The following is a 13,330-nucleotide window of genomic DNA, read 5'->3' as shown; positions in this document are numbered from 1 at the left end:
AGGGAGGACAGGCTTGGAATTAACTCAAAGGGTGGATTGGGGCAAGCTGGTACAGGACACAGGAGAAACCCAGCTTTCAAAGTCTCTTAGCTATCTCCTTTCCTACCTCTGAACCTTGCCTCACACTCCTGGGCCCCAAGCCTTAGCATCTAGCACATAAACCATACTTCCTGATAGAGAGTATCTTTGAAGGTACATAGATTGCTAAGAAAACCAATAGATTAGAAGCATGGGAAGTACCTTTCGAGCGAGGTGCTTGAAATCTTCAGTGGTGGTGATCCTGCCCACCTTGCAGTCAGGTTTCCGGTAAGGATTCAGGCACTGGACAATGAACTGAGACATCTGCAGACAGAAGGTAGGAGACATGCTGCTCAACTGTGCAGATAGGATCATTAGAAAAGGCAGCAAAAGCATAGCAAACTGCCCCTTTTCCTCCCTCAGCTGCTGGTCTAGGCCAACAATCCTAGGAAGTCAATGAGATGCAATAGAGTGATCCTGCCCAGCCCTGAAAGGAAATGAGCCTCCTTAGCCACACCTCACTGAGAGGCAGCTGCAGGCACCAACAACAAGGTTAGGCTGTAGCCTCCAGTTTCTTTTGAGTAAAATTCAAATGTTGCCAAGGTCATTGTCTTAAAGGCTGAAATCTGTAATAGGTAATTAGGCCACAAGGGCTTCTCCATCATAAACAGAGATTCTCATGGCTGGGGCTCTAGCTCAGTTGGTAGAGTGCTTGTCTAGCACTGTGGAGTTAGTGGCTAGGTTCTCTAGACCCTGGAGGCAAGGCAGGGCAGGCAGGCAGCTATTTTTGAGTTAACAGAGGCTTTTGCAACCTTAGAATCTCCAGGTAGGCATTTTGCCCTTAGAGATTACTTCAAGCCTGTAAATATTAATAGACCATAAACACCAAAAGCACATGGACTCATGGGTAACAGCCAGAAGGACGATGCAGGACAGGACTCGTCACCCCACCATCTCCAATGCCCTCTTCTCGGCTACTTCTGTAAGGTTTGTCCTACCCACTAACTCTTTTAGGTGTCAGGGTCAAGATCAAGCAATTATGGTATAAGGTCACAGAGGAAAAGGAAGAAGGAAGACAGAAGACACTGACAGCTACTTCAAGGAAGTGACCCCAACAGGGCAGGGACTCTCCATCCCTAAAATCCTCGACCCTGTCTTGCCTACAAAAGCCTTTTGAACTGCCTTTTTCTGTCCAACTGCCACAGCTGGCTGGATGAACCTCTTACTAAAAGGATGTAAGGTGATTGCCTGGCCTCCACATTTTCCTCCTTTCAACACAACCCCCCCTTAGTCAAGGTCTGATTGTTCTCAGCTTCAAATCAGTGGTTCCCTAAACCTCAACACAAAGCACTACACGGAAGGTCACAATATTGTCCAGCCTTAGACTCCACACCCCTCACGTGACCAGTGCTCAGGAAAGAGGTGACATTCTCTTGCTTCTGTTCCTTCTCATGCTACCTTTACCTTCCTGATCCATCTGACCAGTTCTTAACCTAGATTCAAGCCATTCAAGCCTTTCATGATACTCTAAGCACTGGTTTCCAACCCTGTCAGGGCCCACTTCTTACACAGTTGCAAGTCTTCACAGGTCTGTTATGAACCCTATCAATGAACGATGACTAGAGTTTAGGACCTGGGGGCTGGTGAGATGACTCAGGGGAAAAGGCATCCTCTCCCACGAGCTCCACACGTGTCATGGCACCTCTCTCCCCACCGTGTCCTGATGGGTGGAGACAGACATTGGGAGGATGGAGTAGGCAGCTACCAATCGACAGCACAGGAAGAGAACTATAGTTTGATCAGAGATCTGAGATTCAATTTAAGAGTTCTGATCTTAAAAGTTTCTCTAGGAACAACAATCCCAGTCTTGTTTATCTCAAGGGCTGATGTAACAAATACCAGAGTGCTTACTAGTTGTAAAGAGACATACCAATGTGTCCTCATAAACAACTACATACTCAAATCATGCAAACAATTCCTTGCACCTGATACCGCAATAAGCCTAATGCTGTACATAGCTTTCTGGTGTCTTAGATGCTATAGAAGGCCCACAGTGACACAGCAAACATGTTGGCAGATGGACTCCCCTCAGGCCAGTAGGAGACAGTTATGGAATTCTTGACAGGTAAAGCAATACTTTGGGCCAAGAGATACAAGCTAACCCATCTTCAGACCAGACAGATGCACATACTTAGGCAAGACACAAAGAGCTCACACCAAGGCAGAGGACATCTTCCAAGCCTTACCTCTTTTCTGAATACTTCTTTGCTTTTCTTTGCCAGCTCACTGGAGGTGTCTGCTTCTGCTGTCTTGGGCTTTTTTGATGTCTAGAAAGAGAAACACAATAATGCTGACATGAGGTGTCTCCTGCCCTGCTGTCCCAGCACGCACACGTCTTTCTCCTAGTGGGCTAACCCAACCAAAGGACAAGGTTTGGAGACTCCTTTACTAAGATTTTCAAAATCAACCACCTGACCCTGGTCTCCTTAGAAGCCTAATTCCAATCCTCCACCATAGGTCCGAGCTCCATCTTTCATGTAGCCATACACTTGGAGGTGCTTCATAGGTGCTCGCTGTGCAGGGTGTGCACTATCCACACTCAAAGTGACTTAGTCTGTCTAGTCTGACATGTTAGCATTCCAGAACAAAGTTAAGGGCTCCATTCTGAAGTCCTTGGTACTCCTCCACTTTTCCTTCCAACGTGGAGCTGCCTAGACTACATACGACAGTCTCAACGCAAGGAACAAGAGATCCTGTCTTAAAAGACCAAGAGGTCATGAGCTATCAGCCCCAGTATACAAGCCATGTGCATACTAGAATGCCCTTCCCATGGAAAAAAATAATTATGAACATTCCTCTTGGAACACAAATTTTCATGCTCTAGGAATATCAGCTGGTGCTATTATGTTTCTAATTAAAAAAAAAGATTTATATACATCTGAGTTTATACCTAGAGTTATATCTGCTCAGCTTAGAGCCAACAGGTATTTTTTGAGACAGGATTATGTAGCCTTGGCTGTTCTGGAACTGGGTGTCTACACTAGGCAGAGATCCACAGAGATTCACTAACCTCTGCCCCACTGAGAGCTGGGATTAAAGGTGCATATCACCACTGCCCGGCTCTAGTCCCTATTTTTATTATCTTTAATTATGAATATGTGTGTGTGTGCATGTGTAGGTATGTGTACTGAGTGTGGGCATCCACAGAAGCCAGAGGCATCAGATTCCCTCGGAACTAGACTTGGATGTGACCCATTCAACGGGCTTCTGGAAATTGACTCAGGTCCACTGCAGGACAATTAAATGCTCTTAACCAGTAAGCCTTCTCTCCAAGCCCTGTTCACATTTTCACCAGGGGTTTAGAGTAATGCAGTTTTTGATACCCAAGCTCTATTCTGCAGTTCTCTCTCGCCTACGTCCGCACACAGTACAAAGCCTCTGTGTTGAGGACCCTGCGAGTCCCTCTGCTTATACTTTCTGCTTCAGAAAACAGGTGCCTTTTGGATTGCCCAGAGGTGATTAGTTAGCAAGGCTTTACATACATACTTGCTATTTCTCTCTTCTCCTGGCTATATGGGAGGTGGGACTGAGGAGTAAAAAGACCTCCCTCCCTCTTTTCTAGAGAAAAACTGAAACAAAACCCATAAGAAACTCTATTTTGATTTGCAGTTCCTTCTGCCTCAGGCTCCTGAGCACTGGGCTTACAAGTGTGTCACACAGTTTGCCTTGAGACTGATCACAGTCTCCCCTGTATGCATGTACCACTCAGTAAAATACCAGGCAGCCAGAGATCCAGAACTCTCTGACTATATGAGCAAGGTGGCTTAAACCTGTGCTACCAGCACTTGAGAAGCTGAGGCAAGAGGATAGCTCCAAGTAACTTCAAGACCAGCCTAGGCTACACAGTAAGCTTTAGAACAACTGGGATGACAGAGTGAGACCACCTTTTAAGACAAATTATATTTAAGGCAAGAAGCAAGCGTATCCCCAGATATTCTCTTACAGATCTCAGAAATGAGTAAAAATACAAGGAATCCACAAAATGCCTTCAAATGTGATGACATCACCAGGACCTTAAAGGTTCTGCTCCCTCTAAACTACCGGTTCTCAGTCTGTGGGTTTTGACCCCTGAAAGCTGTCCAACAAACCTTTTCACAAGAGTCAACACAGATGATTTATACAGAACATTATGATCCGTAATAGTAACAAAATGACAATTATGAAGTAGCAATGAAAATAATTTTATGATTGGGAATCACCACAACACAAGGAACTGTGCTAAAGGGTTGCAGCATTAGGAAGGTTGAGAACCACTGCCCTAAAGAATGGATTTTCAGAAAGGTAAATTAATCTGGAACTAGGTTTGTAGCTCAGTTGGTAGAGTACTCGTCCAGCATGCAGGAAGTCCTGAGTTTGATCCCCAGCACTGCATAAACTTGGCATGGTGATGCATGCCTGTAATCCCAGCACTTGAGAGGTAGAGACAAGAGGATCAGTAGGTTCAAGGTCATCCTTGGCCACCTAGCAAGTTCAAGGTAACCTGGTCTACACAGGGGAGGGGGAAGAGAGGCAGGGGGAAGAGAGAGAGGAGAGAAGGGCTGGAAAGATGACTCTGCAGTTAAGAATATGGACTGTTCTTCCAAAGCACCCAGGTTTGATTCCCAGCACCCACATAGCACCCCACAAACATTTGTTAATCCCAGTTCCAAAGATTCAGATACCCTCTTCTGGCCTATACAAGCCCTAGGCACACAAATGGTGCACAGACATACAAGCAGGCAAAACACTCATACACATAAAATAAAGAAAGCTAAAGAAATTCAATGTACTATAGTCACTTTCTAACTCAATCCAACTTGGCAATACTGGGAGAGTCTTAAATACACAGTGATAAGGCATGGTGCAGTGCGCTGAGCTCAGGAGGACACTCATGGGCTTTTAATGCTGATCAGCTGGGACTGAGAGAGAATGTGTTCAAATGAAGGATGCCAGACTTGTATGTCAAATTGATCATGAATGCAATCCATGAGCTAAAACCATTGAGTCTGTATGGCATGGGAATCATCTCAGGCACTAACAGGTACTTAAGCCCAATGCCAAGCCAAAAAGCAAAGCCAGAGCCAAAGACAACACTTGTTACTGCCAGGAAACATTTTGGGATCCTCCCAATTCTCCAACAGTTCCACTAGATATTTTAGCATTTCCAACAATATACTCCTATTGCCTACGAAACATTCTTTAGCACCAGAAAAGACACCAGCCTGGACTGAATGGCCCTCAACTCATGATAGGTTAGAGCACATGCCTGTAGAGAAAGAAGCCTTACTAACATTTGAGAAAATAAAACTATGGTGAAGACTCTTACATAAAAAAAAGCAGTTTGCCCTCTCCTGCGTTTGGGTCATGTGATATATGAAGGCAAGGGATAATGTTGGTGCGAGCCTATGTAAGTGACAGTCAAATAAATACACAGAACAAAATGATCAGGAAAGAGGGCTTGGGAGAAAACCAGCCCTCAATGGTTTTAGAAGCTCATTCTGCTGTCAGCCTTCATCTATAATACATTTGACTTCCCAGGAAATCGTTTTTGGAAATGACAAGAGATAAAGTCTCAGGACCTTCCCATTACTGGGACTTTGAGTTCATCTGCATTCACTGCTAATGGCTTTAAGCCTACTGTGTGGCCCTGGTGCTCACAAAGAAAATGAATGATACGACAAAAGCAGAGCTTGTTCTTTGTAAAGCACACAGACATACTTAAGTCAAAAGGTTCTGTGCCTTTTAGGGGGTGAAGAGGGCTTACACTGCAAGATGGGCTCTGAAAAGGAGAGAATAGTATTTACCTACTATCGTTTCTCTCATGGATTTAGTTAAGTCCTCTTTTTTTTTTCAGTTAAGTCCTCTTTAGAATGTAAAGAGTAAAGGCAGTAAGTAAGCAGGATGTAAAGTGAATAAAAAATTACTCAATGAGAAACTGCGTTTGGTGGCAGCATGGATGTAGAAGTAGAAGCTGAGTCATCAGGAATACACACTCCGAGTTCAACCTCAGCTCTCTAGCACTCGCTTGCGCACAGACACACACAGACACAGACACAGACAGACAGACAGACACAGACACACAGACAGACAGACAGACAGACACACACACAGACACACACGCGGCTTAGACATTCCAACTATCAAGAAAGTCTTGAGAACACACAATTGCTACCACTCGCAGACACACTACCCAGCAGCCACCGATGCTTCTGGAGAAAGCTGCTGCTTTTGCTTCTTAATTTGTTTAAGCAAAATAAATAAATAAATCAGGGGCAGGGAATGACAGAAAACGGATGCTAATGAACCAAATTCTAGCAATGATGCTTCAGAGGAAAACAGGCCACACTGGATCTACACTCCTTTAAGCCAATACTAGGAACCAGTGGCCTCTACTCATAGACCTCACCTACAAGTGCAAGGCAAGCCCAGAGCTGATAAGCAACCGTGCTAACTGAGTAACTTGAACCACTTCCTCTTGTTTCTGACAATCCTTCAAATATGAATTTTGGGTTCCTTTTTCATTAGTGATATTGTATGGAACTATGTTGCAAATTATTCCAACTCTAAAACAAATCAAAACAGGATCAACAGCTGAAAACCTCTGGCTGCAGATCCTACCATCTGCAACTTGGTTTTTATAGCACAGGACAGACATGTACACCTGGAGATGAACGTTAATCCAGGAGGCGGAAGTAAGTAGTAGACTGCTCGCTCGCTTGCGCAAGCAGTCAACACAGTTCAGTTCTGAGGTCTCAAAGATGATTTGACTTAGCACTCACCACATGATGGATGATGGAAGAGAGTACAAGATGGTCAAGAGTGGGGAACACACTGGAGGGAAACAGAGAAGGAAGGCTCTAATAGGCGCTCAGTCTAGTCACCAAAAGCTTTTACTACCACCCAGCACTTTCCAGAGCTTTGTGCCCACTGTACACCTTCCCCTGGTTTGTTGTAGCATACATCCTCTGTGAGTACCAGAGCCACACAATAAGTTTAACGGAGATCAATTCAAAGCAAGACCCAGTTTGGGTTGTGAAACACATTCCTATTCTGAATCCTGCAGGAAGCTCAAACAGCTTGTTGGGAACAAGCAAAAGAATCTTATTCTAAGTACTACGTTTCGTTTTCAGATTCCAGGGAGAAACTAAACTCAAGGTCCGAGGCCTGAGGGGAGCTGGGGCTTCCCGACAGCTGAAGAGCATCTGATGTAAATACTTGTCTTAGTCCACACATCTTAACATCACTTCCCCATCTTGCTGGGAAGTTCAAATGAGGTCATGCTCCCAGGCCTAGGAACCAACACCTATCCCACTTTCACTTTATCACTCTGGCTAGCTCCGGACCTAATGTCTAGCTAGGAGTATAAACTAAGGACCCTGGATGGGGCCCAGTCTCCAATGGTGCTCCCTTTCTTAACCCATAATATCAAAATACAACTGGATTACAGTGCAGGTCCCTTCAGCTCCCCTGTCACTTTATGTCTCCCCCCCCCCCTTTTGTTTTTGTTTTTTTTTGTTTGTTTGTTTTTTCGAGACAGGGTTTCTCTGTATAGCCCTGGCTGTCCTCGAACTCAGAAATCCGCCTGCCTCTGCCTCCCGAGTGCTTGGATTACAGGCATACGCCACCATGCCCAGCATGTTCCCATCTTTTAAGAATTTTGTACAATCTTCCTTTCAGGGATGTGGTTCAGATGCCAAACTAGCGGCCTCCCTGAGCACTCAAAAAACTAAAGCTTTCATTTTTAAGCTTCTATATCTGAAGTGAGTTTTCTCGGCTTCTACCCTGAACCAACAAGCTGAAATTCCACACTACTTGTCATATTTCCTGTCACTCTCTTCCATTCCTGATATTTAACTGAATAATGGGGCCTTCTCCACAAATACTAAAATTGGATAACACTGGGACAGTTTTAGTTTCAATTTTTTTTCTTTTTTTTTGTTTTTTCGAGACAGGGTTTTTCTGTATAGGCCTGGTTGTCCTGGAACTCACTCTGTAGACCGGCTGGCCTCAGACTCAGAAATCCGCCTGCCTCTACCTCTTAAATCCTGGGATTAAAGGCGTGTGCCACCACAACCCAGCAAGGTGTGTGTTTTTGTTTGCCTCTTTGGAACCATGATCAGAACAGAAGCCAAGGCATGAATTTTACTAAGTGAGCAACTCTACCAGGAACCACAGTCAAGCCTACTCTTCTATGTTTCTGTCTTGCTCAGTATTTCATATATACCCAAATTCTTACTATACCAGATTTTTGACTACTTGCAATTTTGATTTTTATGATTTTATAAACCTGTTTCAAATGTTCAGACCTTAATTGTATAGGTAAAATAACCATTCCTGTGACATCTCTGCTAAATATTCTTTGTTTTTTTTGAAGATTTATTTATTTATTTATTTATTTATTTATTTATTTATATGATCGGTACACTGTAGCAGTCTTCAGACACACCAGAAGAAGGAATCAGATCCCATTACAGATGGTTGTGAGCCACCATGTGGTTGCTGGGAATTGAACTCAAGACCTCTGAAAGAGCAGTCAGTGCTCTTACCCACTGAGCCCTCTCTCCAGCCCCTCTGCTATATGTTCTTAAGAGATGATTACTGAGCATCTCAAAGTACCTGACACAAACTTCTACTACAGCAGTGCTCTAAGCAGAAGACCCAGTTTCAGCTGTCTTTCAACCTCTGTGTATCACACAAGGTTTGTGAATTAACCAAAACTTGTTACAATGATGAAAGGTATGGATGACTCTGAAGAGCTTATAATCTAAATCAAGACACCAAGGGAAAATAAATGGAACTTTTATGAAGGTATGAAGACTTTCCTCTAAGTGCCTTTCTCCTGTCTACACATATGCTAGGTAGATGAACACAACTGTAACATGCTAAGAGAGATACACTGAAGTAGGTTCTAGCTATCCAATCTAGACGAAGGCCTGTTCAGGATCCCAAGTCTGACCACCCCAGCCCTTTTGCCCTTATACTCCAGGGAAAGAATGGTGGAAAGATCACGGAGCACTTGCCTTTTCATTTTCAGCCACTATGTCTGAACAAAGTGCTTAACAGAGCCCAGAAAGCTTTGGTCTAGAGTTTACACTAGAAACACAAGAAAACATAAAACTGATGGGTCAGAGACTAAGACAGCTGGGTGTGCTGGCACACATCTTTAATCTCAGCACCCAAGCAGGCAGAAGCAAGCAACATGTCTGTGGATTTGAGACCAGTCTGCTCTACACACTAAATTCTAAGACAGCCCTGTCTTAAACAAAACAAAAGCAAATTTTTATAACAAGCATACTTCTAACTTGAAAACCCACTGGATGAATTTAGCTTATTATAAATAGTAGCATCAATAATCTTTACAGAGAAGACAACAGGAACTACACAAACTGAAAACAAAAAGGAAATTGAGAGATACAGTGGCCTGTGACAAATCCAGCCGACTAGAGACATGTATACAAGTGAGACTTGCAGAGAAAAGCACAACATGGTACCAAGGCAGACTAGAAAAAATAATGCAGGTTTGATGAACAGTATCAATACAGGTTCATAATAGTGCAATCAATTACAAGAAAGCTGAAGTATATAGCAATAAAGTTGTTGAAAATCAAACAGAAAAGAAATAATATATAAGGAAGAACAAAGAAATGCATCTTTCTCATCAGAACAATTATAAGCAGGGTGTGGTGACACACACCAACAAAAGGCAGCAGGACCACATCAAGTTCAAGATCAGGCTACAAGGAAAGACCCTGTCTGAACAAACAAAACAAAAAAGAATAATATCCTTACAAACTGACAAGAAGGCCAGGCACATGTCTTTAATTCCAGAACTCAGGAGGCAGAGGCAGATGGACTCTGTGAGTTTGAGGTCAGCCTGGTCTACACAGGGAGTACCAAGACAGACAGTGCTATGTACAAAGATCCTGTCAAAAAAAAAAAAAAGGTAGGGAAACATGTCAGTTTAGAATTCTATATCCAGGTATGCAGGGTCTAGGGAAACAGCTCACTGGTTAACAGCACTGGCTGCTCCTGCAGAGGAACTGGGTTTGATTCCCAGCACCTTCACGGCAGCTCGCAATCCTGTGTGATTCCAGTTCCCGGGAGGTCTGACACCTTCTTTTGGCCTTGTAGTATACAAGCTTACAGGCAGGTAAACCTTCTCTATGAATAGGATAGGATAAAATAGAATAGAATTCTATACCCAGTGACAATACCCTTCTCTAAATGAGAGTCTAGATATTTCCTACAAAGCTAAAACATATTCCTACCATATAATTTCAGTAATTATGTTCCTTGGTGTTTACCCAAAGAAACTGAACCTGGAAGCAAAGTGAGATGCCTGTCAGCAGTACATGGGTAAACAGTGGTACAATCACACAATGGAGTAGTATTCAAGACAGGGCTCCCCTGTATAGTCCTGGTCATCCTGGAACTCACTCTGTAGACCAGGCTGTCCTCGAACTCAGAAATCCGCCTGCCTCTGCCTCCCAAGTGTGCCACCACGTGGGAAAGGCGTGTGCCACCACGCCTGGCTTACTTGGGCTTTTTAAAAAAGTGGTTTCTTTGTATAGTCCTGATTGTCCTAGAACTCACTCTGTAGACCTGGCTGGCCTCAAATTCATGAGATCCATCTGTTTCTGCCTCCCAGTGCATGCAGCACCACACCTGGCCTACTCAATATTTTTTAAAGGGATAAGAGTTTTTTTCTTTTTCCAGACAAAACAAGCTCAAAAATCACCAGATCGGAAATACTAAAGAAAATTCTTCAAGATGAAAGAAAATGTTTCCAACGGAGTGGTGGTAGCACTCAAGTAGCCAGCCTGATCTACGGATTGAGTTCCAGACAGCCAGCACTATACTGAGAAACCATGTCTGAAAACCAAACAAATAAACAAATAAATCACAAATGGAAACAAAATTCTGCACCGAAGAATGAATTATTGGTAATGCTGAAGAGTGGATAAAACAGGATGTTGCCAGGCAGTGGACCTTGCCTTTAATCCCAGCATTTGGGAGGCAGAGACAGGCAGATTTCTGAGTTCAAGGCCAGCCTGGTTTACAAAGTGAATTTCAGGGCAATACAGAGAAACCCTGTCTCAGAAAACAAACAAACAAACAAACAAAACCAAACAACCCCCCCCAACAAAAACCAGGACCTCCCTAAATAAAAGTTTATTTATTTTTTAACATTTTAATCAAACTTTTTTGTAGTCGTAGCTGTGGATATGGAATCAAGAATCAAGTCTTTGTTCATGCTAATCCCTGTACCAGTGATGATGTGTATACACCTTGAATCCTAACCCTGGCTATATCCCACCACTAACAGTTTAAAATGAACAGTTACACGCCCAGAAAAGGTAAGTTACACTGCAATTATCACAGGAATGTGGTATTGTAAAACATGATAGGCTGTTGTGAGGCAATATGCATATTATAAATCTTAAAACAATAGTTCTCTATGTTTTAGATCTCAGGATTCCTTTGTATTCTTAAAATACCAAAGCTCTCCCAAAACTCGGGTCCACATGGAAGCTACCTAACAAATGAGAAATTAAGTTCAGTCTGGCCTGGCTCATTCATTATTTACTGATGTAAGTATTTTTTACATTATTGTTACATCATTTACATGCCTGCAATCCCATAAACCCAGTGTGTGGGAGGCAGAAGCTCAGAGATCACTGTCTACAAAGAGAGTTCCAGGCCAGTCAGGGTAACAATATGAGATGCCTGTCAAACACAGAGTGCAGAAATGAAGACATTTCCTAGGAAAGTTAACAACACATAAGAGGAATGGATCCAACACCTACATGCCTTCCATTCTCCGTTCTTGTTTTCTTCTTTCGCCCCTTTCTACTCATCCTTAATAACTTAAGTGCCTCCTTTTCTGTCTTGAGAAAAAGAAAACTGCCGGGGCTGGAGAGATGGCTCAGTGGTTAAGAGCACCGACTGCTCTTCCAAAGGTCCTGAGTTCAAATCCCAGCAACCACATGGTGGCTCACAACCATCCGTAATGAGATCTGACGCCCTCTTCTGGTGCATCTGAAGACAGTTACAGTGTGTACTTACATATAGTAGTAAGTAAATCTTTAAAAAAAAAAAAAGAAAGAAAGAAAAAGAAAACTGCCAGGCGTGGTGGCACACGCCTTTAATCTCGCACTCGGGAGGCAGATTTCTGAGTTGCAACACAGCCTGGTCTACAAAGTGAGTTCCAGGACAGTCAGGACTATCCAGAGAAATTGTCTCAACGCCCCCCCCCCCAAAAAAAAAAGAAAAAGAAAACTAAAATCCCCAGGTTTTAAAACACATAGAATGACTTCTGATTTAAGTAACACCCTTGGAGATAATTTAGTCTTACTGATAAATAAGGATAATTCCTTATAAACAAGTAAGTACTTTGTTTTGTTTTTTTGGTTTTTTTTTGGTTTTTCGAGACAGGGTTTCTCTGTGTAGCCCTGGCTGTCCTGGCACTCACTTTGTAGACCAGGCTGGCCTCGAACTCAGAAATCCGCCTGCCTCTGCCTCCCGAGTGCTGGGATTAAAGGCATGGGCCACCACGCCCGGCTTAGTACTTTGTTTTGTAAACCACTTCTAACCTCAGTTACTGTATCATCAGAGGAAGAAATGAAGAGTAAAATTATTCCTGTTTTTTTTCCCTAGCATTTCCATAGTATCTTCTGCCTTATAGGTTAAATAAACAAGAAAGTTTTATTCTCTTTGAGAATCACAAGGTACGGCTTCTATTATTGTTTTTAAATTTGTGTGGGGGCACACATGCCACAGTAAGCACATGAAAGGCAGAGACAACTTCTGATTGTCAGTTCTCTCCTTCCAGCATGGGCTCCAGGCATCTAAGAGACCATCTGCCCTGGAAGTAAGCGCCGTAACCTGCTGAGCCACCCACCAGCACTTGTTGCTTATTTGTTGTTTTCATTCAGACAGGATCTTGCTGTAAAGTTAAGGGTGCCCTCACATTTGCAATCCTCCTACTTAATAATGACAGGTATGAACCAACACCACTTCTGGCTCCTTTGGTGACATTCATAATTGATCTGTGTTTATGATATGTGTTTGAATATGGGCACACCACTTATGCAATGGTTTTGATTTTTCTTTTCTTGAGGCAGGGTCTCTCTTATCACTTCTTGCCAGTAAGTATGCTGTGTACTCTAGCCTAGCTGGCCCAGGAGCTTTCAGGCAACTCTCATTTCTGGTCTCCCCATCATACTGTACTGTAGGAGTGCTGAGGGACCTGAACTTAGGTCACCAGGCTGTG

General features: G+C 43.2%; 1 protein-coding gene across 3 annotated transcripts in view; it reads right to left on the bottom strand.

Annotated features, from left to right (window-relative positions):
* Positions 1-13,330, bottom strand: part of Setd2 (SET domain containing 2, histone lysine methyltransferase) — an 86,033-nt gene that overhangs the window by 863 nt on the left and 71,840 nt on the right. For 2 of the 3 annotated variants that reach the window (XM_021171277.3, XM_085828068.1), the window contains 2 exons: positions 2,265-2,345; positions 241-342 (listed from right to left, as the gene is read on the bottom strand). In XM_021171277.3, coding sequence (XP_021026936.1) covers positions 241-342; positions 2,265-2,345 — 183 coding nt within the window. Of the gene's footprint in view, positions 1-240; positions 343-2,264; positions 2,346-6,258; positions 6,889-13,330 lie in introns of those variants that run through there. The other variant, XM_085828069.1, reaches the window with a different exon arrangement.

This window comes from Mus caroli, unplaced genomic scaffold, assembly GCF_978045245.1.
Source record: "Mus caroli unplaced genomic scaffold, Mus_caroli_1 scaffold_11, whole genome shotgun sequence".
Lineage (NCBI taxonomy): Eukaryota > Metazoa > Chordata > Mammalia > Rodentia > Muridae > Mus > Mus caroli.
Note: the sequence above shows the minus strand (reverse complement) of the source record. Positions and strands in the feature narration are given on the sequence as shown.